Source organism: Stylophora pistillata, chromosome 3 (genome assembly GCF_964205215.1).
Source record: "Stylophora pistillata chromosome 3, jaStyPist1.2, whole genome shotgun sequence".
In the NCBI taxonomy this organism is placed as follows: Eukaryota; Metazoa; Cnidaria; class Anthozoa; order Scleractinia; family Pocilloporidae; genus Stylophora; species Stylophora pistillata.
Genome location: NC_142521.1, coordinates 16,722,809 through 16,750,328, shown reverse-complemented (window position 1 = coordinate 16,750,328; position 27,520 = coordinate 16,722,809). Strand labels below are relative to the sequence as shown.

At 38.7% G+C, this 27,520-nt stretch overlaps 1 protein-coding gene across 1 annotated transcript; it reads right to left on the bottom strand.

Moving 5' to 3' along the window:
• Positions 1 to 5,243: 5,243 nt before the first annotated feature.
• Positions 5,244 to 18,061, bottom strand: LOC148734764 (uncharacterized). The gene is made up of 13 exons (XM_088752828.1): positions 17,908 to 18,061; positions 16,653 to 16,808; positions 15,907 to 16,010; positions 14,769 to 14,991; positions 14,236 to 14,403; positions 13,383 to 13,437; positions 10,698 to 10,747; positions 9,072 to 9,344; positions 8,581 to 8,687; positions 7,735 to 7,918; positions 7,138 to 7,317; positions 6,558 to 6,612; positions 5,244 to 6,444 (listed from the first exon to the last, which is right to left on the bottom strand). Exons 1-13 carry the CDS (start codon positions 17,960 to 17,962, stop codon positions 6,438 to 6,440), a joined length of 1,617 nt encoding a protein of 538 aa, XP_088608954.1. The 5' UTR covers positions 17,963 to 18,061; the 3' UTR covers positions 5,244 to 6,437.
• Between the last annotated feature and the right edge of the window lie 9,459 nt (positions 18,062 to 27,520).

Below are 27,520 nucleotides of genomic sequence, written 5' to 3'. Positions count from 1 at the left end.
ACGACGAAACGCCATAACGAAACGACAAATCGAACATTTTGTCCAGGATCTACCTTCATAGTGAAGCCAACCTGCTTTATGTCGAAAGCAACTTTGGTACCATAGGCAAATCATCAACAGTGTTCTTCGCCCGTTGAGGTGTTAAATTTGATCGTTGAGTCAAAATCTCTGCCCGTTGAGGTAAACAATTCTACCATTGATTTACATTTGCCCGTTGAGGCGAAAGAAAAGATTGCAATCACAGATTCAAAATGTGGATCGCTCGTTCAACCTAACCTTTCATCAAAATGTGGATCGCTCGTTGAAGCTAACCACTCAACTACAAACTCAAATGACTGCTTGGGCTTTGAGACAAATTCTGAGTCGATTTCATCCTTGGAGAGCATCCATACGACCTTCGAGTCCAATTGTTTTTCAACTTTCGAGTCAAAAGAAAACTTCTTGAGCACAACATTAAGTTGTCGTTTGGCATAGTTAATCGACTCCCCTCGATGTTTATCAAAAGCCCTTTGAAACTAAACTAGTTGAAAAATTATAATTCTCTTTTAAAAAGCCACACCAACCCCTGTTATACCGTTTATTTCAAATCGTATTATTAGTATTTCCTTCAAGCTCTGACGCCAGCAGCAAGCACCCACTTTCACATTGAAACTGCTAGTATTCAACTCTTCGCTTGCATGTCGGTGTGTTACCATGGTTAAGTCAAAACAAAGCAGCAAAAGAAGGAACTGAACAGCGTCAGGTTCTTGAGTGTCGGGTTTCGTTGGGGACGCCGTTGAAATTAGTGTCAACCGCTCGCTTTGCTTCGTTTCGAACTTTTCAGCCGCTGGAAAAATGTTTCTTCAGCATATAGCTGTGTTCCTATTTTTGGGTTTATCCTTCGCACAAGGTATGTAAAGTTGAGTACATTTCTCCCCTCTAGATGTGGGTGAAAGAGGAGTTATGTTGACTCACGCTTGAAGTTTGAAGTTGCATTTGTGAGACTCGTCGTGGACTTACAAAAAGGACGAACCATGATGTTTACGTCATGTAAAAGAAAATTGTTTGCCTTAGACAACTCTCCCACTTATGCGGAACAACTGGGGAATATTTAAATGCCAATTTTAGTCTATTTGGGGGTTTATTAGACGAATGTCGACTCGAACGGCAAACAAAAAAATGTCAAGTTTGCTCCCTGCCTTTCGAACAATCGTCTGTTAAATTTGAATACGTTTATCGTCCGTTTTTGTCGTACACATCCTAATTTCGAAATCAGCTTTTTCCGTTTTTGTTTTCGTAAAAGGTGGATCTGATTATTTTCAACCAATAATGGCTTGGACGAAGTCATGATCTTAGCGACTAATGAACAATGCCGTTAGTTGCATCTTTCGGTCGTACCTAGTAACGGCGACTTATCATTCTAAATAGCGCATCTTTTGAAGCTCCAGTTGTCCTCAATTTCTTTGGTTACCCGAAATGTCCTGGAGGGAAACTGGTTAGTTTTATTACTCAAGAACACATTTCTTTAGCCCAAATTACTGAATTAAGTAACGACTTCCTTTGGAATCAACGTTTTATTGGAAAATACTAGTTGCTCTGGACTCATTTCGTGTATAACTGTCGCGAGTCTGATGGGGCAGAAGGCTTCTTTTAGGGCCCGTCCACACTAACACGGATTCGTTCGAATCCGTATACTTTTTGATACGTTTAGGCCTTCCGTCCACACTAACACGCGGATCGGATCCACCGAATCCGTATAAGTTTAGAAACGCTGTTGAAAGTGGATAAAAAGGAATCCGTATATCTTTCGTGCTAATGTGTACGGTCGGATCTGGATAAAAATGGAAACGATGACGTCAGCTGTACTACGTGTTCAATAACACGCTCTCGCGCGAAAACCAAACATCAAAACAAACATGGCGGACCGAAATTTGCTTCTATTGTTACTCGCTTGTTTGGAATAAATGTCGCTCTATTTAATATATTATTATTCTCACATAGAAGAACAACGAATCTTATGAGGGAAATAGCATTTTCTAGGACCTCATATCGGTGAATTGGCTTGAACACACGGCAGGCCAGGACAAAAAGATTTTGAAGCTGCAAAGAGTGTTTATTTCGTACCGGCGGGAAAACCGATAATAACGCAGGCGCGTCTTTCGGAGCATGCGCAAAAGAACTAACATGCCTCACAGCAGATTCGCAGCGTGTTAGTGTGGACGGTCGGAAACGCAGTGAAAACGGTATTGTGGACCCGGATCAATCGATGCGTTTTCGGTAAAACGAATCCGCATACTTTTGAATCTGCGTTGTGGACGAGCCCTTAGTTAACCCTTTTAGCCTTTAGTATTTGCTAATAAACTTTTTTCTGAGGCGCTGGACAATAATGCTATCAGTAATACCCCTTGTGATGTTTCACGAGATTAAAACAGTAATTTTTTAAAACGCTTAAGTATCGTAGTATTTTCATGAGGCAGGCACATGTAGAGCGGCCGGCGTGACATCCTCAAATGCATTGCCATATGCTTGTATCCTTTCTTAGGAAAATTCATGAAAAAAAAAAAAATTGTTAAAAACAAGTGAAAGGAGAGATGGTAACAGTCCTGAGGAAACTTCGTAGTCTATTTGATATAACAATGAACCAAAGAGAAATGTGACCCTTTTGAGAAAGTTGCAATACATAATCAAGAACTATCATAAAATGATAAAATAACATTAACCTACCAGACCCTACCCGGACTGTTTTATCACGTGATCACCCGAAAGACCAGACCTGGTGGAAGGTTATGTGTCTAAAATCAATCAATATGGCATGCTCTCATATCTGACAGTTTTTGAAAACAATTTTCACTTGGAACTCAACCTGTATGTATTTAGAATATCCTTTCAAAATTAAAAAGACAAAATAGAGGATATTTGTACATGTATTCTAATCGTGTCAGAATTCTTTTTTTGTACTAGCTACGCGATTCCGAGGCGAATTTCTTCTCGACAAAATATTTTGGTCTTAAAACAGCCTCTGAGTAACCTTCCTTCAGGAATATTTGACACAATTTAGTGAATCAAACCGCATCAGTGCCCTTATGGGTACCTCTCGTCGATACAATAAATATGCTTCTTACACAAATTTGAGTAGAAACCTTAGAAAACAAGCTTGCACATAGTGAAAAAGGTCGGTCGTTCCATAGAGTTCACGTGGTCTGATCATAAATCTGAAAAAAAATAAATAAAATAAAAACCAAGATGATTCACGAACAAGATTGAATTGGTAGAAATTGAGGATATTATATGGCCGCGTGGGGATACGAATTTTCTCTTCAAGTGCCGTAGGTTAATCTCACGAGTGAGCGATACTTTCAGCATGAGAAGATAAAATTCGTATCCCCAAGCGGCTACGTAATTTTCTGTTTATTTTATAGATACTGATAAAATTTCCACATAAAACACACCTTTTTTTTATTCATTTTCGAAACAGCAAAATGTGCAAATAAAGTGGTCACCTATCGCAAAACGCCTGTCACAAAAATGTTATTAAACTCGGATATAAAGTTATAAAAGAGAAAAAAAGGCAATAATACATATTTTCTGTTCCAAAAAGTCAAAATTCTAATGAAGAAGAGACAAATCTAATAACAGCATGTTAGTAAACATGGCAACACCAATATCCCAACACGTGAAAGATGAAAATAGTATCTTTACTGCGCGTGTTGAAGATATGATTTCTCAGTAAAGAAAAAATCCAAGTATTTCATAAGTATCTATATAATAAAAGTAGTTTACATCCGGGTAAAACTACACTTGAGAGATCATACCTGTTAGTGTTTTGGCAAGATTAATTTCGGCCCCGTCCACACGTGTCCGGATATTTTTGAATCCGTAACTTTTTCTTTCCGGATACGAAAATATCCGCGTCCACACGTTATGTGATCACAGCGTATTCAATTCGAATTCGCCCGTCCACACGTATCCAGATCCACTCCGGATTCACTCTAGTACCCAGGATGACTCTATATATATTGGTTACGGAGCATGCGCTGCGGTATTTAGCAGCCGCGGGAATTCGATGTTTCAGTTTACGTTAACTATGGTTCAAACAGTTAAAAACTTGAACATGTCGAAATCAGGCAAGAAAGCTAAGAAGAATGAGGGGAACAAGCCAGAATCATTCATATGGAGCGACGACGAGGTAGAGTTGTTATTGAACGTGACAATATAGTACAAAGCCGCAAAATCTATGGAGAACATTGACTGGGAGTCGTGCCAGAGTAAATATGGTAATATTTTAGATCGCTTCGTAAATCACTATTTGCCTTTGATCGGCGGTCATATTTAACTTTGCGCGGTAAACACTGGCGCCAATTTTGTGACGTCATCATATCAGAAAATATCCGGATTCGACCGTCCACACGTATCCAAAATGTTACCTGATTAAAAAATTTCTACTCTGGACCTTGCGATTGTCGAATCGAATGCGTAACAAGATTTTTGTTCATCTATGCCATATCCAGTAAAAGGCAATTAACTAAGACCTGCATAGGAAATATTTTCCACCTCGAGTAGATGGCGAAAATCTTCCATCATCCACCACGCACAGGAAACACCTAACACTTTCGCGTCTAGAGAAACCCTTTAAGCGTCATTAAGTAAAATATAATTAACATTTCAAGTCCGCTTCAATTTTAGATTAAGAATCTTATATTTTAAGTCGACCTATTAGAGGCTTTTTTTTCTTTTTTTTCTTTCATTTTCAAAAACTAGGCCTCAACAGCCACTGAAAAACCATGTCTTTATCTATGAGGTCACGCAATCTCAGACACAAATAGAAAATGAAGTGCGGCACGTTGAAAGTCACTAGTTGTAACGTGTAAAATTGCATTTGAACAGCATTAAGGAGACCACAAGTTGTTATTTTGATTATATGATAATACACCATAATACTACAAGGACGGTTTTATCTTTCCTCAGTGCTTTATGAAGCATTATCTTCTTGACCGTCTGACGAGAATTGGCGTTGTTAGAAGACAAGCCGACTCTCAATACAAGTGAAACGAAATAACAGTAGGCTGCGGTATAATGTTCGAGAATATGTTTTCGAAATAGTACAAACTCCGACGAAATTTGCCCTACATCGTTGCGGGAGTTTTTACATCGCTTTTAGCTGAGGTATAACCGGAGCACTTTTGACGTAGATCCCAAATGCAGGTAACGTACAGGGTAAACATGTCCCACATGACTTTTGTTATTAAGTTAGCCGTTTGAAACAATTCAAGTGTTACACGACAGAAATTTTTAATACAACAATAACGAGTAAGAGCAGTCATTACAGGTCTGGATTACATGAGTTGGTGGTAACATTTTCTTGGGCGGCTGTCATATGTATACTGAATGAATTCATTTACTTTACAGCAATGGTTTTGTTGCAGACATACAGCCAATCGGTTTTAGTTCATCTGCTCATGCCCTCTACATAACCCTTTCCAGGATACGTCTGCGAGTAACGCCAACCAAACGAATCCACTGAAAGCAAAATACTGTAAATTACGCTCCGGACGCTCCGATCACCCCAAAATTCCACATCCATCACGGGCGGTGGTGTTTCTTTACACTCGTGTGCCTCATTTCAGGGTCGTGTGCAATGAAATGGAATCAAAACCGCTAATTCCAGCCTCAAGGTTTGCTGAGAGCCTTTGGACTAGGTGTTATTCGGATTTCCCAGTTCCCAAACCGTTAGCGCTTTTAAATTGTAGTGCAAATTATTAATACTCGTGCGAGTGGCCCCGGCCGGACCAATACTCATGGTCTTAAAATAAGTGAGGAGAATTTGCTACCTTTCTATAATCAAGAAATGGATAGATATTCTAGTCTTCTCGGATAAGGACGAATAAACCGTAGGTCCTGTCTCCTGCAGGGTTAAGGGTAGGAGACGTTAATTTCTCCCGCACGAGATTACTGTGTGGTGGATGTCCTCCCCTGGGTGGGATGGGTGGGTGTTGGCCCTGAAAAGCCCCTATTGGGAGTGGTCAATTAACCTATATGTATGTATGTGTGTATGCCTACCAACATGTAGTATCCGTCCCTCCGCACGCGGTGCGGGCCAGCACTATATCTCGTGATATTTCAGTAAACTAGTTCTATCCAACATGGTGTGTGTTTATTGATGGTCCCTGGGAGTGTGCGAGCGGGCGAATATACACTTATGGCCGCCAAAATATAGTATCCGTCCCTCCGCACGTGGTGCGGGCTTACACTCTGTTTTGTGGTATTTGAGATCACTTTGATCTAGCGCGGCAAAAAGGTATACTTAACTAGGTAACTAAGTATTATTTATCCGATATACATCAAACAATCTAGACAAAAGTATTCTACGTAAAAAAAAAACAATAAAAAAAACAAATACTGCTGGACTTTAAGCTTCGAGTTTTTTGTTGCATCGAACTTTCAGAGGCTGTCAGCACGTCCTAAAAACTGTAAAAACAAACAGAAAATCAAAATTAATTCAGACGATTTATAATGCGTCACAAACGATTTCCATTAAATGTATAGGAGCATAAATTTACATATGAAAAACTCTTCATTACTTGAAAGAAAGAGAGATCCACATGGCCAGAATAAGGTTGGAAACCGCGGCGACCACTGAAAACGATAGAATAGATAAACAAATTAGTAAATACATAAACAAATGATTGATGAAAAATATGATGTCTTTTTTACATTATATCTTCTACTGAATTGTAACATAGCTTTACTATAGTGGGGACTGAAAAGAAAAGATTTTTCTTTTACTAAGTTTTGCTGTTAATTAAGTGTTATGTAAAACTAAAACAGTTGGCGATGAGACAAACGTAGAATTCGGTAAGTATTGTAACTAGTTGGTGTTATAATGTTACTACTGTAGATCAGATTTGTAGTTATTTGGTTCTGTTCATTGGGCTGATGAAAAATAAATCGAAAAATATCTTCCCAAAGTCAGCCAGTTTCTCAAGAGCCATACTACAGGAATAGAAATAAAATTGTACTAGGGAAGCCAGGGAATTTAATTTACAAAGATTTAATCGAACTTATGGTTGTAAATGCAGAGTAGTAAGAGTTTTTGAGCGATGTTTTCCTTTGATACATTTAGAAATATTATAAATTTTAACGAGACATTATCAATCCTACCCAGACTTGAAGCTGAAGGGCAATACTTTACACAATCCTTTGACTCTTGTGACTTGTTTTTGTGTCCCTGACAGCTGTATTCCTTACTCTCACAAACACTTTCAATCACAAATGGCCCACCTACTCCGTCACACTTTTTGCACTCGCCAACCTTGGTTCTCCATTCGGAGAAAGTAACTCCTACAAGAAAATTTAGATAAATCTATATATCACTCAAAGCTAGGGTCATTGCTTCATCACGGATGAATTTCCCGAGGACAAGTGCGAGGGAAACATCGTCGAATGAAAATTATGATATAATGATAGAGATGCAAAAATTTCAAATAATAATTTATATAGATGAATAAATTTAGTAAATAGGGATATGTTGACATTTTTCACAGAGCATATGGATAGCTGGTGTGATTTAGCGGATAATAATTAGAAGTACCTCTTTTGCGTAAGTTTATCTGTCTCTTGTTTCTTGTAATCATCACAAAATCGTGCGGTGCAAGGTGAGCTTTACTCCTAATAATAATTTCGTCTCTTGCACAAAATGCATGATTTAACCCCTAATCTATCAGAGCGCGCGATTCTCAATTAATAAACGTCACTTACCGGTTGCTTCAAAGGTATAGTTTGTCGTGAAATTGAGTTTTGCGTCTTCCATATAAAAATCGACTCTAGGTTTGAAAACCACGCATACTTTGGCTTTTGCAATGGTCCAATTTTCATTCCCTTTGGAGAAAGTGAGTTCTGATAGCCACACCTTAGATGCAACGTGCTTGAAAATGTCACAAAACTGGAACAAGAAGAAGTAAAATAAGTGGGAAGTAAGGTATTATTTGAAACTAATCACAAATTATTGTTAGAAGTCTTGGAAGTACACCCCACTCCATTACAGTGGAGACCTCAAAATAGTTAGTAATTTATATCAAATGATGAAGAACTTTCAACTTAAAATCATAGAAGAAATATTTTTCTGATTGCTGCCAACCCCAAAAACTCAACCGTCATCCATCACAAACCCTAAAATTTAACCAGCGACCGTCAAAATCCGAAAAAAAAACTGACAGCCGTCAAACCCCCATTGTTACCCTCCTCTAAGGTAAAAAGCAGTGCTTTCGTTCCAGTCCCCTGGAGCGACAGAAGAGTTGGGGGTTGGTGGGGAGGGGGGGAGATGAGAGACGCTGGGAACGAGGTTATAGAAGCCGATTGCCTACAGTCTACTGGCGTCTGTGTAGCCTGCGAGCAGGTTTTCAACTTGATTTCAATTTTACTACTTACGGCATAGTCGCACATTACACCAGCGGAAATGTCACTATGCTATTACTTAGGTGGCCGGTTTGAAGAGGTTCAGTTGCACTCTTATTGACTAAAATTATGAGAAGGTTTCTCAAGAGCAAGAACTTAAGTATTATCTTTGTAAAGCCCGAGGCTCTAAGCAAAACGTGATGCACTTACTAGACTTGATAACAAATTTTTTAATTCCTTATAATCCATTGATGATTGACTTAAGTACTCATCTTTCCAAGGAGTATTGAGCAGGTGAATAACATACTGGCCGCATGCTGAAGAGACAAAACGAAAAGCACTATCAAGTCACAAACAAGAGATGTACGTTATCATTATTTTCTTTTGACGTTAGGATATATTTTCTAAAGAGGTTATACAGTGCAGGCAAGGGGAACAAGACGACATGCGGGTGAGCGGCCAAAACTGAAGATATTTTTATTACATCTCAGTATGTCAGTAAATGCACTCTCATTAATCAATTTAGTGGGCCATGTTTCAACGTTCTTTCCGCCAGTAAAACTGACGAGTATCTTTGAAGGATAGGAATAAATAACGGTCTCGATTTTTAAAACTCCGGATCCTGTAAAAACTCAAATTAAATGTTATGACGATAAATCTTGAAGAGTGCGAAGGACAAATGTGCATTTAACGTCATATACTTGATTCTTTGGTAGGCTGTTCGCTGGTAGAACACTGATTCGGTTGAGGTGTTGATGAGGGGGTGACAGAAACTGTTGAGGTAGAGATTATTGACGAAGGGCCTGGGCCTCCCTCGGTTGTGAGGGACGAAGCGATGAGTCCTTTAGTTGTGCTGTAGGTGCTGCTGGAGCTGTGCTCTATGTGTACACTAGAGCTAGCGCTGCTACTGGATGTGGAATGACTTGGCGTTGGTGTCACTAAGCTTGATACACTTGATGCCGTGGTCTGCGACACTAGCAAAATGGATTGATGTATTAATATGTAACAGATATTTAACAACTATTTACCTTAGTGTCGGTGGCTATATATGGATGGATTTTTACCGAGCCGTGAAGCGGCGAGCTAACTTGATATCCACCACTCACCACCGACCGTGACGTGAATAGTTGTTTTAGTATGTATAAAAGCAATGGGATAATAGCTATTCAATGTTTAGAAAAGCGATGAGATAGTAGCTATCCAATGTTTTAGTATATATTTATTCACACCGTGATTTTCCTCGAGAAGTACATACTACCCCATTTTGAAACTGAGGATAGAGGACGTCATTACTTACGCGCTAACTCATCCATTAATTTTTTTGAAGTTTTTGTCTGAATTTTTCATTTCATTTTCATTTCTTCCTTTTATTCTTCTAATGATTTTTTTGCGATTGCACCCTAGATAAAACATCTATAGCCTCTCATGGTTTTCCTGGTTATTACTTGGTTGTAACCCCTTTCCTTCTTCTTAACATAGGCAGTATTGGGATGAGATCTTAGCTAAAGTGACGAAATGGCCTGAAATCGCTACAAGGAAACAAGAGTTCTTTTTTTGTATTATTTACGGAGTTACGTAGCGGAGCTTAAAATCCAATGCAAAGCTTTATAATACTATCTTCTCAAAGAGAGCTTGGCCACCTGTGGTTAAACACGGAATGAGTCCTCAGCAACTGTCTTCTGATAAAGTAGTTATGCCAAAAGAAACCAGCTCATGTGAATAATTAATAGTGTAAAAGAAACATTTTCTTGGATGATACGAGGGTATTTAGTAACTAAAGAAGTAGGGGAAAACCGAAGCTTGAAACGATGCTAGTAGAATGATAAGATTTCGTTACTATGTACGACTGAAAGATGCAACTAGCATTGTTCATCATTCGCATGACTTGTTCAAAGCCATCATAAATAAACAATAATCAGATCCACTTTCTCTGAAAATTCAAACAGAAAATTTTAATAAATAAACAGATGACAAAAATCAAGTTCTTTTCTCTGAAAATGCAAACCGAAAAGTTTACTGCTGATTTCGAAATCAAGATCTCTCTAAAGGAAACCGACGATAAATGTTTTCAATTTTTAACAGACGATTGTTCGAAAGACAGAGGACAAACTTGAAATTAAGTTGTTTGCTGTTCGCATCAGCATTGCTCCAAAGAAAATCCCCTAGTAGGCTAATCTTAGCATTTAAATATTTCTCAGTTGTTTCGCATCAAGTAGAAGAGTTATCCAAGGTAAACATCTTTCTTTCACATCACGTAAACGTCGTGATTCATACTTTTTGTAAGTCTATGTCGAGGCCTTTCGAGTGTCATAAATGCTACTTCCTACCTCGAGCGCTCTTCAACATCACCCTATTTTCACCCACTTCTTTTACATACCTTGTGCGAAGGATAAACCCACAAATAGGAGCAGAGCAATTTGGTCAGGAAACATGTTTAAAGCGAAACGAAGCACGGCAAGCGAACGACACAAATTTTAACGACGTCCACAACGAAAACCGTCATCCAAATACTTTGGAAACAATTCATTTCTGTGTTTTTCTTCTTTGTTTTGACGTAACCATGGTAATACTTTGACATGCAAATGAAGAGAGCCAAAATTGTGTTGTTTTCATCAGTTAATGCTTCGAAGAACACTTTGTATCACTCATTTCACGACCGAGTTACCTTTAATTAGAGAGTTCGGTTCAATTAAGTTATCACTTAGTACATTTTGATTAATTTCAGAGTGGATAAAGAGATGAATGCTTCTAATCCTGTCAACCCAAATGATGTAAAATGCTGACGTCAAGTTTGCGATGGTCTGCATTTTGTTATGCTTTAAGAGATTTTGACAGAGAATGATTTCATTTTAAAGCCGTGTTTACCTACTTTCTAATCACACCTCATCTTATGAACAGTCGGTCTACTTAGATTTTCCTAGAAAAAATCTCCTCTTTGAGCTTACAAACGAAAACAGCGGCGGTTACACCTGTAAAAGACCTCTTTCGCTTTATACGTCATTGTTTGGTCATGTAGTCTGAAATGGGTAAACACCGGTTGCGGATATGGCAAGTTAATTGCGAAGTGTATAGAATATTTCACCCTTATTGGGTCTGTAACTGGCACGATGTTTCCACGAATTCGGATTTGTCTTTTCACAAATACCCTAACGATTCTAAGCTTCGGAAGTTAAGTATCGATGCTATTCTCTCAATTTTCTCTAAATTAAGATCAAAAGAGTTGAGAGTGACATCTGATACCAAAGTCTACTCTCAACATTTCGAAGACGAGGATTTTAAGTTTGCAGACAGCTGAACTAGGAGATTGAAAGTAGACGGCTTCTGTCCTTCCTCGTTTTTGTGGTCAGTCAACAAGAAGCTATTTCATAAAGCAATACTTTTTTTAGTGTTTCGTTCCCGACACGAAAATGTTTGGCATGGTTGTCACAGGGCCAAATTAAAATGAATTACAAGACATGGGAAAAATCGGGGAATATCAAGTTGAGTCACGGAAAATTTATACCTTTGAAAAAGAAGGCAGGAAAAGTGAAATTTCAAGAAAATATGAAGTTGTTCACTGGGCCTCTTCGGGATGAGAGAAGTTCATGATGTAACTTGTTCACAACAGTTGATAGATTCCTTCCCTTTCTCATCAATGCAAGTTAAAGTTCTAATGAAATCCCGGATGCTGATACCTACGCCCAGCGTACAACTGAACGTTACACACGAAAGTAATAATAAATCTTCTTGGGATCGCTTCGCAGTCAGTCACTCCATAGTCTTAGTGTGTCTGGTCAGCTAAATCCTCGACGGGGAGATACTCCTTGCAGAAAATTAAGTGCTACATTTGCTTATCGTAAGAAATGTAGCGGAGACTGACCAACAGTTTTCAAAGTAATCTTTCTGTTAAAACAATCAATTCTTCAATTTGAAAAGCGGAAATGATTTCAGAACACTTTTGTTTTATTATCTCACTAAGCAAGCGGGGCTAACAGTCAAGATTCGATAACTACATCTTGAACCAACAAATGTTGTTAGCTTTTATATAATAGCTGAATTACGCAAGCATTTTTAATTAATTAGTTCTTGCACATGATCTGTTTAAGAAAAGACGCATAGATAAAGTCACTGCTGAGACTTTTTTCTGGCTCCGTACTAGTATAGATTCCAATGATGTTGCTGTGGGTCTGTGCAGTTATAACACACTCGGCTACGCCCCGTATCCCAGTAACTTCTTTATTTTTACCCCATTCTGACGTCACTTATCACTGAACAGCCGCATAGCATCATGTTGAAGAGATAATGGGCTCACAGCTTTTGAAAGAGGGTAGTAAATATTTCCAAAAATTTTAAGAAAGACATCACGTCGTCCGATATATATGAGTATCTAACGCACCTACAAAAATGCAGTCTAATGACTATTAAAATGCACGACTCATAAAGTAGAAAGTAATGTTAAATCATGTTTTCTTGTTTTGGAGGTCTGATATCCAATTCCACTCAGCCCCTACTGCGAACTGAAAAGGTAAAGAGTGGAATCAAAACAAAATGAAGAAAAGTGTTAATACTGCTTTTAAACCCTCCTGGATCTAAGGGCTTTCCTACTAAAGGCCTTGTATATGTTGGGAATCGAATTCCACTGGTGTAGATTGCCAGAAAAAGGGGAAGAGAAACGAGAGAGGATCTTTAAGATTAAGATTATGCATTTTGTAACCGAAATGATCTGGCACATCTCTATCAAAGTTAACGTTTATTTGAGAAATCAATTAGGAAAATAAATAGTTGAGTTTTCATCATGATGCATTGTAATAAGTTTGAAGGATGAATATTTGAAAAGCGTTGTAAAGTGGCGGTGACTAAAATTTTCAGAAGACACCAGAAACAACAGAGAAAATAAGAAATAGTGACACTGGTCCTGTTTCCTCACCTATCCCCTTTCCCCCTTCCTTTTTATGAGATTAAAGTAAGGTGTCGTTGGAAAAAGAGGGACTTTTAGGAGGGTAACTTGTTTTTACTTCGTACAAGTCCTTTACCTGAACGAGAGTAACATCCCAAAAGCCAAGACCAAAAAGGAAATCGTTGTTCCCACTGAAAAGGAAAATTAATAAAACATTATTTTCTGCTACGATGGTTCACCTCCTCTGACACGTCCATTACGTCTAATGCTTTTGCCTAAAATATCCTGAAATATAACTCAATTGAACTTCGTGTTCTCCACTTATCATAACCACCCTTGCTCGTAAACATTTAAATAGAATTACCAAATACAAATGAAGATAAACTTAGTTTGGTAAGGAGCACTGAGCAGCTAAAAAGCTTAGTTAGGTCACTCTTGCTTGACTAGAATCAAAATAACACACAACCTGTACTTGATTAAGATGTTCTTTCACGAAGCTCGAAAATGCAAACAATGATTATGTCTTCGGCATGTATGATTTACTACTTATCCCTCAAAGGATCATTTCGTCGCAGTGCAATTTAATATAAGCGATCACTGCTTTCCGAGAGAATAAGCGATCCAGATGTGACTTCCAAGCGCTTATAATACAAAGTAACAAATAATCAAACTAAACAGCTTCTTAAAGTTGCTTCTCTTGTTCAGTTTGAGCAGAAGCTAACGGGCTCCTCAAAGGAAACCAAGCACAGAGGTTGTAGGACGCGAACGATTACCGGGAAGAGAATACAACTACCTCTAGTGCATTTCGAAATCAAATGGGTGATACAGATACAAGTTCTGTAGAAAGCTTCAGGTAGAAGAAATCGTACTTTCGACTGCCGTTTAAATACCATTCGCAATTTCCTTTACCACCACGGTCGAATGGAGTGTCACCATCATAATTATTTATTAAGGTTACTATTTCAACTACTTGCAGCATTGTCTCCTACCTGCACCACAGTACTTTACACAATCTTTTGTCGTCTTTTCATTCTTCAACCCGTTGCAGCTGTATTGCTGTTCTGGCACATATGTTCCCTCGATAGTGATCTCACCGCCAGCTCCGCTGCACTTATCGCATTCGCAATTTTTAGCTTTCCAGTCCTTGAATTCAACACCTGTGACACACGATCACGAGGGAAGACAGAATCCAATTTTGAGAAAATACACCTAAGAAAGATTCTTACTGAGAGAACCAGCCAAGATCAATGGGTGCTATGTTTACATCCAGCGTTTCAAATGTATCATTATGTAAATTTTTAAATCAGTTTTACTTTTTGTTTTCTTTATCTCACATCCAATATGTATCCTCTTGCGGCAGCGGAGGATTTTGGAGGGGATTCACATGGTTTTCAGGGGGAACAGTGTGTGTGGTTTGCTGACAAGCTGCATGTTAGGTCATAACCAAGTTCAGTCCACATTATTCAATAAAAAAACGATTGACAAGGCGGACATTTCAGTCGTTTAGTCATTATACGCTGACCTACTGGATTGAATTCAGCACTTCCACTCACAACCTTTAAGTTGTGAAGCTGACCACTATTCACTTTGTTAGTAAACACCGTCTCGATGAAGTCAGTTTCTTTTCCCTTCACAACCAAGGATAACTTCGCCTCCACGCCAACTTTACCGCCTTTATTTGAGAACGCCACATCTGATACTTTAACGTCGTGGTACTTTTCGGAATCGTTGTAGATGTATTTCATCTACAGGATGGGAGTAATCACAACGGAGTTACTTTCGTTGTGACGATTGCTAATAAAACATTAGGTATGCGAACTCAAATCGTAAAAAAGCCTGAGTATCCAGTAAAAAACTATAGCACCTCTCCTTGGACTATTGTAATACAAATAAAATATTTCATATGTTAACATGACAAATGATCAAGTGTAACAGGGTACTTAAAATGGTGACCAGAGTGGCGTTTAATTCATGCGAACTTGTGAAACAGTGTGAACGTGCTCCAGATAAACCTACCCGGGAGACATGCACATCACCCGGTCGGATGTAAAACTATTCCAGAGTTATTGAGCATCAAACAGAAGAATTTAAAAGCTGAGTTGGAGCTCCAAATTCATTCAGAGGAACAGTCTTACGAGAAAATTGCGAGAAGAGCAGTTTCAGTGACTCTTTCATATCTAAATAGCCTTTACGGCTTTTCCATGCCTCCCTTGCTGTAGTTATGGATGAAAACATGTGTATAACATAACCAAAGTAAAGCGCTCTGACTGGTCAATCCAGCGTCCACCATTTGCCCATGGGTGTACGCTGCTGACGTGAGGAAATGCAAAGACTAGTTTTCCGCGCGCTTGTTTTTTTTTCTGGTCACGTGAGATTTGTTTAATAAAAGAAAACTCTTTTGCTACAATGTATCAATGCTATGCTACAAAATAAATGGTAGACGCCACATGGTGTTTAACATTTGTTAATTATTCGGTGTCTGTTTTGGCAACAAAAATATTCCAATTTGGGAACATGGAATCGGAATGTTTTTGGAAATTTTTGGAAATGATCTGCAGTAGACTGTGACTTAAACCCTTTCTTAGTGTAACGTCTTCAATGAAGAAACATGAAAACTTAATTTCGTCTTCTTAACCAGATGACAGAAAAATCGGACTTACTTCCATGGATATTATGTTTTCCAAAACCTTGAACTCCACTGACACAGATTTTCCAAGGGATGCATTCCATGTTTGTTCTGCCACAAAATTAATCGTCGCAGAAGCTAAAGAAGAACAGACGTTACAATGCGCCCCCAAAGGATACGAAAAACATAAGTATAAAAATATAGGTAACATCAAACTTCATTCCCATCGAATGAATGTTTCAATCAGCCAAATTTGTCGTCATGAGTACAAAAAACAACACTTGATTTAATTATGGGTGCTGAATCACATGCATAATGAGCCTTCTGAATCAAATTACGTATTCTGCCTGTCGGTAACGCTTTAACTCCCAGTATCTGATTGTTTTAAAATTCTCTCCTCCAGCTGCTACAAATTTCCTTGAAATTAAATTAGTCACGAGAATTTGGTGTTAGATCAAGATGACAACTTCTACCTGATAGGTTTGAGTATTCTCATTACCTGTTTGCTGAATAATGTGTGGATATCATAGGGAGAATTTACATGTTAATCATTTCTACAGGTAAATGGATATGCTCTGTCTTATATCTTAAAAAACCTTCCTTCTATTTTATTTCTTAGCTTGTGCGTCGTTACTTTATTTGTTTGACAAATCTTCAAGTTACAAGGAAATGCCGATTGATTTGTCATTGACCTGAAAGGCGACGTGGGATTTAAGTATCACAGACAATTAGGCCTAGAATTGATTGAAAGCATTAAGAAACTGACAGGCAACTGCTTACTTGGTTTCATTGTTTCTGTGGTTGGTGTCGTGCTCCCTTTTTCCGTGGTACCTTCCGCTGGCGCTGTAGGTGGTGCTTGTGATGACATGGGGGCCATGATTGAAGATGGAGTAGGTGCTAGCATTACAGCAGGAGTCGAAGTCTGTCCCAGGGCGTCTGCAAACCAACCGTGAGACTTAGGAAAGATGAAGAAAGGAAGGGGTACAGGTATGAGACCGGAGGAAGAAGAAGAAGAACAAGTTGTTCAAGTGCATAAGACCTTGGAACAGCGAGTTTTTGTAACAAAGACAAAAATATTTAGTATAATTCTATTGTTTACAATAGAATTATAAGGTACTAGAGTATTATCATCCAGTATCTCAGAGAATATAATTGAAAGACACGGTTAATCATCTAGAATTGATTAAAATAATAGTCCAGGCTTAAAGACGCCTTGTACTCCATTAGACTCGCAATGGTTAGACACAAATTGAGTCCAGAGCAAATTTTTTAATTGATGAGTTATTAATGCTAAAGGAAACTAGCTCAATTTAAAAATTAGGGCCAAACACTGCTCAATAAACGAAATATATCCTCAGCAACTGTTTTCTACTAATTTTATAATTGTAAAAGGAAACTAGCTCGAGTTAATAATTAATAGTGGTAAAGAAACGTTGTCTTGAATGATACAACCAATCAGTTTTCCTCGATGATATTTGGCAACCAAAGAAGAAGAGGACAGCCGAAGTTAAAACGATGCTGAATGATAAGATACCATTACTAAGGTACGACTGATAAAAGGCAACCAGCATTGTTCATCAGTCGCATGACTTGTTCAAAGCCATCATAGATAAGAATAACCAAATCCACTTCTCTGAAATTGCAAATCGAAAATTTAACTTCTGATTTCGAAATCAAGATGTCCGCAAAAGAAACCGACGATAAACGTTTTCAATCTTTTTTAAAGACGATTGTTCGAAAGACAGAGAGCAAACTTGACATTTTGTTGTTTGCTGTTAGCATCAACATTGCTCCAAAGAATTCCCCTAGTAAGCCAATCTAAACATTTAAATATATCTCTCAGTCAGTTTCGCATAAAGTAGAAGAAATACCAAAGGAAAACCATCTCTTTCACATGAGGTAAATGTTATGATTCATTTATGTCGTAAGTCTTCGACGAGTGTCATAAACGCAACTTTCAACCTCGAGCGTTATTTCAACATCACCCCTCTTTTGCCAGCATTTAGTGAGGAGAAATGTATTTCATTTTACATACCTTGTGCGAAGGATAAACCCACAAATATGATCACAGTAATATGGTCAGGTAACATGCTTCAGGCGAAACGAAGATGAAGCGAACGATCAACACAAGGTTTACACGTAAAGGCGTCCACAACGAAACCTTGGACACGGTTCATTTCCGTGTTTTCCTTCTTTGCTTTCACGTAACCATAATAATACATTGACATGCAAATGAGTTGAGGAAAAAAATCGTGTTGTTATCAGATGATACCACGAAAAACACTTTAGATTACTCATTTCATGCTCGAGTTGCCTTGGAGAGTTCGGTTGAATTAAGTTTTCAATATATAAGTACATTTTAAATCATTTTGGAGTTGATAAAGAGATGAATGCTTCTAACCCTGTCCGTCCAAAGGATTGAAAATGCTGACGTCAAGTTTGCGATGGTCTGCATTTTGTAAAACTGCATATTTTTAGTTTTTTGAAGAGAACATTACCAGAGTCATGACTTGCTTGGTCTCTAAAATTTATTATTATCATGTTCTGTCCATGGTTCAGTCTATTTTCTTCCGTCTGGGGAAGGGGAAGAAGGTTACCGCAACACTGCGTCGTTGGTCGTCTAGAGGACTGGGCACATCGGAAGTAAAGATTGCGTCCATCCCAGTTCCCGCTTTCACAAGTAACAAAATGGCGTCGAGCAATTGAGAAGGAGAATGTTACTTTCGTAACGTATTTTCCTTTTTCTTTGGTTTAGTTTGTATAACTTGTTCATGAGCGATTCTGTACACTTTTCTTTGGTTTATTATTATTCATGCTGAGACTCCTGTGGTCAATGCAAGTTGCGTGATATGACCTTTGTAATCATGTGGCCGGAGACACCACATCCAATTCAGTCAAGTTTCGCCATCGGCGTTCTCGCCTTTTCTACTATCGCTGTTGTAGCTATCGTTTCTCTGAGTGATCGTTCCGTTAATTGCTACCCTCGCAAGAGCAAGATCAAAGTAAGTCTTCGCTACATATTTTTAGTTGTAATCGTGCCGCTATAGTTTAAGATCTATGCTCTAAGAGTGCTCTTGTTTAAATTTTGTGTCCTTAGCCGCATTAGTTTACATAAGCCTTTTGTATCGCTTTGCCTTTAGCTCGAACCACATAATCACCACAACCATTGCTACGACCCTGCCATCTCAGCTACATCGCAATTTGTAATCTAATCCTTGTATTGGTGATTCATCGCTCCCTTCAAATAAACGTTTATGATTGATTTTCTATGATCTGATTACTTTGAACTGATTACGTGCGTTCGAGTACTTCGAGCTCCCGAGGCCAAGCCCTAACCTACACGTGGCTTCGCTCCTGGAAAGTCACAGAGAATAGCTGCCTGATAGGCCAGAAACCGCTCAAATTGCTAGAGATCAGAGTCTGGAGAAAACCAACAGCAAATACAAGGCCAAGGGAGCATCTGACGGGAAAAAAGTCCCATTACATGATCGCATCCCAGTCGATCAGTTTCCAGATAAGCATCTACGTACTGGAGGCAAAACCATATTTTGCACTGCTAACGGAGGAGTTGTTTCATAAAAAAAAAGCATTTTGTCATCCCATTGTGCTTCCAAAACACACACCAAAAAAGATTAAGAAGTCAAAGTTGAGAGAACAAACTATTACCGAAGCACTTAGTCGAGAGAAGAGTCATCAAGACAGCACGCTGCCTAACGTCGTACATCTTACATTTTGACATATTAAGTCATCGCTTCTAGTCTGGAATGAGATGCAGTAGTTAGTTGTGTTTTATCAGAGCAAGTGTATAACTCACGATAAAGACATTTTTGGCTAGAACACCCGTGTGGTCAGCGATCGAAAGTGTAAATCTCACTGCGACTGCAATTACATATATTGTCGGTTTTTACCGTCACACCATCATCAATTGACCATTTAACAAATAAGGTAAAGAGTCAAAGACATAAAAGAAAATTACCATTCAAACAGTCTCGCAAAGATTTAGGTCTGTGATATGTTTCGTGCGGGAGATATTCGAAGAAATGTTATACTTAAATTTATAAGGCTTTGTATGGAGGTTGATAGTTTCGAAAGAAACTGTTTGGGGCTGCGTCGGTGGGGGTAACAGAATAATTTGGATATATTAACAAGGCTAAAATGGTAAATTGGCCACCGTTACGATCACAAAAGCTGACGTTTCGAGCGTTAGCCCTTCGTCGGAGCGAGTGGTAGATTCAAGTGGTCTTAAATGGTTAGGATGGATTTGAGTGAATAAAATTAGATAGGAGTGGATTGGAATGGACTGGGCTGGATTGAGCTAAGCGTTAGCCCTTCGTGAAGCGTTAGCCCTTCGCTCCGACGAAGGGCTAACGCTCGAAACGTCAGCTTTTGTAATCGTTACGGTGGCCAATTTACCATTTCAACTTTGTTGATATATCCAAATTATTTTGTATGGAGGTGCCGTGTTTGTATTCTCCGGAGGGGCACAGATATGGCGGCCGGAAGCTGACAAAAACATATATCATTGAGTTTTGGCATTAAAATGGCTCAAACCTCCGAGTATCTCTCTATCTTCTATTCATCAACATCTTGAAAACAACACGAATCAATCTGTTTGCTCAATTTGAGCTTATGTTAAAATCAATCATTTTTCACCTTGATTCTGAAAATTGACCAAGATATCCTGTTGACCGTTCAAACTTTGTTTGTTTATCTTCTACGTTGAGGATCTTAGGTTTTCATAACAAATGGATGGAAAATAGATCCCGAGTTGTCCTAAAACGTTGCTAAACGAGATTAATCGCAACGCTTACATGACTTACAAAAACGAAGGTGTTCGGAAGGCGCCTCTTCGATAATTTTCGTTGAATCAAGTCATGAACCATGCACGCACAGTGGGGAGAAGATCAAAATTAAAGAATAAAATTAGGCATTCTGGTCATTATAGACAAAACAATTTACATACACTCCGAAAGAATTCTTGCAGTTTCTTCTTGAGCGACAAACTCAACATTTTCTTACCACCACCAAACCCAACTAGACAAACCCGGCTCAAATGATGAAGTGCATGTCATGATTATGCTAATTTATTCCTCGTTACATGACTTATTTCGTTCATTTCGCGAGTACATAAATTGCAGTCCACTACGATTAAACTCTACCCTAAGCAATCACAATCCTCGCCAGTCCAGCTCAATCCTTCCCAATCCATTCCAATCCACTCCAATCTAATTTTATTTGCTCAAATCCATCCTAATCCATTTAAAACCACTTGAATCTGCCACAACCGATCTCAATCGAACGTAATATGCTTCAGTCAATTATGATTCTGACAAACTCATCATAGTACACCTCAATCAAAACAATTTTTTTTTTTCATTCTAATAAAGTCTGGGTTAGGCGTGAATTACCTCCTTTTGTAAACATATCTCGTGGACGAAGAATTCAAACTTTCCCTAAACCCTAACCCAAGGTCACCCCGAACTTCTAAAAGGAATCTTCGAGTGCTTGTGTTCATATGTCGGGCTGTAGGGGCATCCGTTTATAGCTTTAGCCATATTAAGAAAGAAATGAAAGAGCTTTCTGATTTGAAATTTAGAAAAATGTTTTTAAATAAAGAGCAAAAGTTCTCAACAGAGTCGATCCTGAACATAGCCGCTCCACAGTTTTAGTTGATCTGGTTGGCTAAATCCTCGATAGGAATATACTGCGTGCAAAATATTAAGCGTTACGTTTGCTTATCGTCCGAAATATAATAGAAACTGACGGCAGTTTTCAAAGTAATCTTTTCTTGAAACAATCAATTCTTCAATTTGAAAAGCGAAAATGATTTCGTAGAATAGCTCTTTTGTTTTTATCATCTCACGGAACAGGTGGGCCTAACAGTAGAAATTCTAGAACTATTCGTGAACCAACATGTTCTTAGCTTTTATATAATAGATGAATTACGCAAGCATTTTAATTAGTTCTTGCATATGATCTGTTTGAGAAAAGACACATAGATAAAGTCAGTATCAGGTTCTTTCGGGCTCTTTTTTGTATAGAACAAACAGATTCCATGTTGCTGTAAGTCTGTGCAGCTATGACACACTTGGCTGCGCCTTGTGTGTAACTTTTTTGTTCTTATCACATTCTGACGTCACTTATAACTTAACAGCCGCATGGCATCACGGAATCTATTTGTGAAACAGTCATGATAGTCTCACAGTTTTTGAAAAAAGGTAGTTAAATCTTTCAAAAAAGGTTTAAGAATGACATCCCAATATCCGATATATGTAAGTAACTAATGCACCTATGCAGTCTATTGACTATTAAAAATACATGATTCATAAAATGTAGAGTGACGTTAAATCCTGTTTCTTTGCTTTAAAGGTCTGATGTCCGATTCCATTCAGCTTCTACTGTGAACTAACAAGAGTGCAACCAAACCGAAAAGAAGAAAAATATCAATACTCCTTTTAAACACTACTGGATCAAAGGGTTTTCCTACCAAAAGTCTTGTGTATGAAGGGAATTTAATTCCACCGGTGTAGGTTGTCAGAAAAAGGGAAAAGAAAGGAGAGAGGATCTTCTAGATTAACATTAAGATTAGGCATTTTGTGACCGAAACGACCTAGCATATCTCTATCTAATTAAGTTAACGTTTATTTGAGAAATAAATTAGGAAAGTAAATGGTTAAGTTATAATCACGATGCATTGTAATAAATTTAAGGAATAGAAGTGTTGTAAATGGCAGTAACTGAAATTTGCAGAAGAAACCAGAAACAGCAGAGAATATAAGAAATAGTGACGAAGTCCTGTTTCCTTACCCATCCCCCTCTCCCTTCATTCCTATGATTAAGGTAAGATGTTGTAGGAGAAGAGAGTCTTTTAGGAGGGTAACTTGTTTTTACTTCGTTCACTTCCTTTACCTGAACGAGAGTAACATCCCAAAAGCCAAGACCAGAAAGGAAACCGTTTTTCCCACTGAAAAGGAAAACTGATGAAACGTCCTGATTTTCTGCTACAGTGGAACCGCCTTTGGAACCTTTCTATAACACCAAGAAATGGTTAGATATTCTAGTCTTCTCGGATAGGGACGAATAAATGGAGGTCCCGTCTACTGCAGGGTTAGGGGTAGGAGACGTTAATTTCCCACACACGAGATTACTGCGGGATGGATGTCCTCCCCTGGGGTGGGAAGGGTGGTTTTGCAGAGCCCCATTTAAACCAGCACATGCTGAACTCGGCATCTCTGCTAAACTATGGTTGATAAATAAATAAATGGTACACCTCTTCTGACACGTCCATTACGTCTAATACTTTGAATTTGCCTAAAATATCCTGAAATATAAGTAAATAGAACTTTTTGTTCTCCACTTATTAAAACCACGTTCGTATACATTTAAATCAAATTTCCAGATACAAATGAGGATAAACTCAGTCTGGTTGGGAGCACTGAGCTGCTAAAAAGTTTGATTGTGTCATTCTTGCTTGACTTGACTCAAAATAACACACAACCTGTCCTTGATTATGGTAATCTTTCACGAAGCTCGAAAATGCAAACAAAGATTATGTCTTCGGCATGTATGATTTACTACTTATCCCTCAAAGAATCGTTTCGTAGCTGGCAATTGATCATGAATATAAGAGATCACTGCTCTCCGAGAAAATAAGCGACCCAGATGTGACTCCGATTCCAAGCGCTTAGAATACAAACAAAATCAAACTGAAACAGCTTCTTAAAGTTGCTTCTCTTGTTTGAGCCAGAAGCTAACGGGCTCAGTCCTCAAAGGAAACAAAGTATATACAGAGGTTATGAGAATCGAACGATTACCGGAAGAGAATACAACTACCTCTAGTGCATTTCGACATCCAATAGGTGCTGCAGACACAAACTTTGTAGAAAGCTCCTTGTAAAAGAAATCATTACTTTCGATTCCCGTTTTAATGCGATTCACGATTTCCTTTACCACTCCAATCGAATGGAGTGTCATTATCATAGCTATCTCTAAAGTTACTATTTCAACTACTTGCAAGATCTTCTTTTACCTGCACCACAGTACTTTACGCTATCTTCTGTCATCGTTTCGTTCTTCAACCCGCTGCACATGTATTGCTCTGGCACACAGGTTCCCTCGATAGTGATCTCACCGCCGGCTCCGCTGCACTCATCGTATTCGCCATCTTTAGCTTTCCAGTCCTTGAATTTAACACCTGCGACACACGATTACAGAGAAATATCAGAATCATTAACAAATTTCGAGACAAGACACAATACACAGGGGTAGCGGCAGCGGAGCGGATACTTTTGAAGGGGGATTAGATGGTTTTCAGGGGAAACAGAAGGGGGATCAGGTGTCGCCAACAGAACATAAAGGGGACACTATGCATAGAAAATTGACTTAGGGAGAGGGGGCTAGAGGAATTTTATAGAGCATCGTAGGGAGATCGGGTAAATTTTATCGTGACATGACCAAAATCCTCCGACCTTGCCCCCTTTTAGATCAATCAATCCATCAATACTTTATTTACCCACGTAGCGTCAAGGAGCTCGTAGAGCTCGTTTAAAATACGTACGTGCCTCTAAGATTAAGAATCTAAAAAACGTATTACATACTGTCAAGACCTAATAGATTAGAATTTGCAATAACTTAAACACGAAGGCGCGCTATATAAGGAAGTCTTCCCTGGGAAGACCTAGGCCCATTTGTCACTCACCGTTGACGTGCGCGGATCAAATTTAAATGCTGGTAAACGAACAAAAGGAGCTACTGAGATATATGTTGTTTACTTCCACCAGCATGGTGGCACGAGGAAACGTGCGAACCCCCTACTTCAATCTCAAATGTAACGCCAGAAATAAAGACAGTTTCCATTGGAGAAACTCAAAAATTCTTGTATTGTGATGAACACATAATACAATTTTGAGGAATGCGCCCGTTGTTCACTGCTTTGGAGGAGCTGTAGCTCAAGCTGCCTTGACTCTTAAGACTTCTACATCACACGACGGTTGATTGACAAATGGTCCAGTAGGACCTAAGGCTCCTTTTATAGCGCGCCTTCGTGTTTAAAATAAACATTAAAATTGAAGTTTGTACGATAAAATTCAGAGTCACTTAAATACAGGTATAAAATGGTGAAGCAATAACTTAAATAACTTAAAATTAACACTAAAATTAACTTTGTACAATGAGGTTCAGAGTCACTTAGATACAGGTATTAAACAGTGAAGCAGCTACAGTTTCAATGTTCACAATAGCTTCTTAAAAAGGTTAATATTATTGGCCAGTTTCACACTTGTAGGTAATCATTCGACAGCTGCGCACACATATAAGTGAAAGATTTTTTATAAAATTCAAATTAAATTTAAGTGCGCACAAATTAATGCCGGTTCCTCTTAGATTGTACATAGTTTTCTAAAACCAAAAAAATCTCTGATATACTTGGGACCGTCGTTATGCAAACATTTATATAACAGAATAAGGGATTGTTGTTTCCTTCTGTGGTCTAACGTTTCCATATTCAAGATTCGCAAAAATTCATCATAAAGGGTAGATTTGCAATAACCTAGCAGTGATCTAAGTTCAACGCCAAGTATTTCGATAGATGGCAGTGTCTGATTAGTTTAGATTAGTTTCAGACCCTTTTTCTGTAAGTTGACAGAAGTAGACAATTTTCTGCTCTCTGTGTGGTATTTCTTTAAAACAATTATTACGAGTGTCGATGAAAGTGGTAAATAATTTTTGACTGTGTTACCATACATTTCAGTCGTTTGGTCATTATACACTGACCTTCTGGATCGAGTTCAGCACTCCCTTTCAACACCTTTAAATCATGAAGCTGACCACTCTTCACTCTGTTGTAAACACCGTCTCGAGAGACCGAGAAGAGGGAGAGAGACTGAGAGACTCCAGAAGCTGCAAAATAGGGCTGCTCGTATAATCACCAATTCTGATTATATGACGCCATCTTCTCAGTTTATTACATGACCTTGGGTGGGATACACTTGAAGAAGGGCGTACTAAACAGCTAGCAATTACTATGTATAAGGTGGTCAATGATCACTTTCCACTTCGCCTTCATAATCTTTTTCAAACAGCATCGCAAGTCTATACCTATAATTTGAGGGACTCGGCTCATAATCTCTTTACTCCAAAACCACTCTCTGAAGCCGGAAAACGTAGCCTACACTATCGAGGTGCTACACTATGAAATAGCCTCTCAACTACTAGCAAAGCCCAGACCACTGTTACTGCCTTCAAAGAATCCCTGCTGACATAGTAATTGCTTTTTGTTATAATTTTAACGATCTTATTATTTTAGGATTTAATAGCTCTTATTGTATGACAAGTTTGTAGTATTAGTTATTAGTTTTAGCATTGCTGTTGGTATATAGTATTGGAATATTAGTATTAGCATAAGTGGTATTAATTAGTAGAAATAGTGCTCGTTCTAGATTGCTTATGAATGACTATTTGTATATTCAAGTTACACACGGCTCGATGGGAGAGCATATTTTGTATGAAATTGATACCGTGTATAAATAAAGCTTATGTATGTGTATGTATGTATGTATGTATGTATGTGATGAAAAGTCTTTCATTTCCCTTCACAAACAAGCATAACTTCGCCTCCATGCCAACTTTATTGTCTTTATTTGAGAACGCCAATTTTGAGACGTTAACGTCGTAATACGTTTCGGAATCGTATGGGTATTTCATCTGCAGAATAGGAATAATCAAATGGGTGTTACTGTCATTGTGACGATTGCTAATAAGATGTTAGGTATTCGAACTCAAATCGTAAAAAAAAACTTGTCTATCCAGTCAGAGTAATAATAATAATAATAATAATAATAATAAACAGTTTAACGTGGAGAAACACTTAGCTAGAAGCTAGTTTACAGGTTTTCCACGAAACAACTTAAACAAATAATTCAAATTGAAAATAACGTTGTTAAGAATCCCAACTGACCGAAGTTGGCTATATTACAAGCATGGCCGAGGATTTGAAACTCGGGGCTACCGTGAAACAAATCCAAGTAGCGGCCAGGGCGGGACTCGAACCCGGGAGCGGCGGATTGCAAGTCCGACCCGCTGACCACTCGACCATGCTGCCTTCCATAAACAAAAGCACCTTTCCTTTAAGGAACATAAAGAATCTATCGTACATCATGTAGGCGTGTGCGTACGTTTCAGTTTCACCATCAATTCCCCTGGCGCCTACTGATTTACTATCTACTATGGTAATCTTCCTTTCTCCTTTCCTCTTTCCCTCTCCCCTTCCCCCTTTCCCCATCTCCCCATCCTCCTTTCCCCCTCTCCCCTTCCCCCTTTCCCCCTCTCCCCTTCCCCCTCTCCCCTTCCCCCTCTCCCCTTCCCCCTTTTCCCCTCTCCCCCTCTCCCCTTCCCCCTTTCCCCCTCTCCCCTTCCTTCTTCACGCTAATATGAATGTCATGTGTAATAGCTGCGGTTACACTAAACCTTTTTCCCACGGGAAAGTGAGACCTTACCCACGGGAAGTCTGTGTTTTGTGTGTGACCTCTATTTCCACAGTGAAACTGCCCATGGGAAATCACTCTGGATACATTAAAAAGAACAAAAGAACTACCCATGACGTTTCCCGAACCAAGTCGTAGGGTTTAGCAGTGGTTTATATAACCACAAGA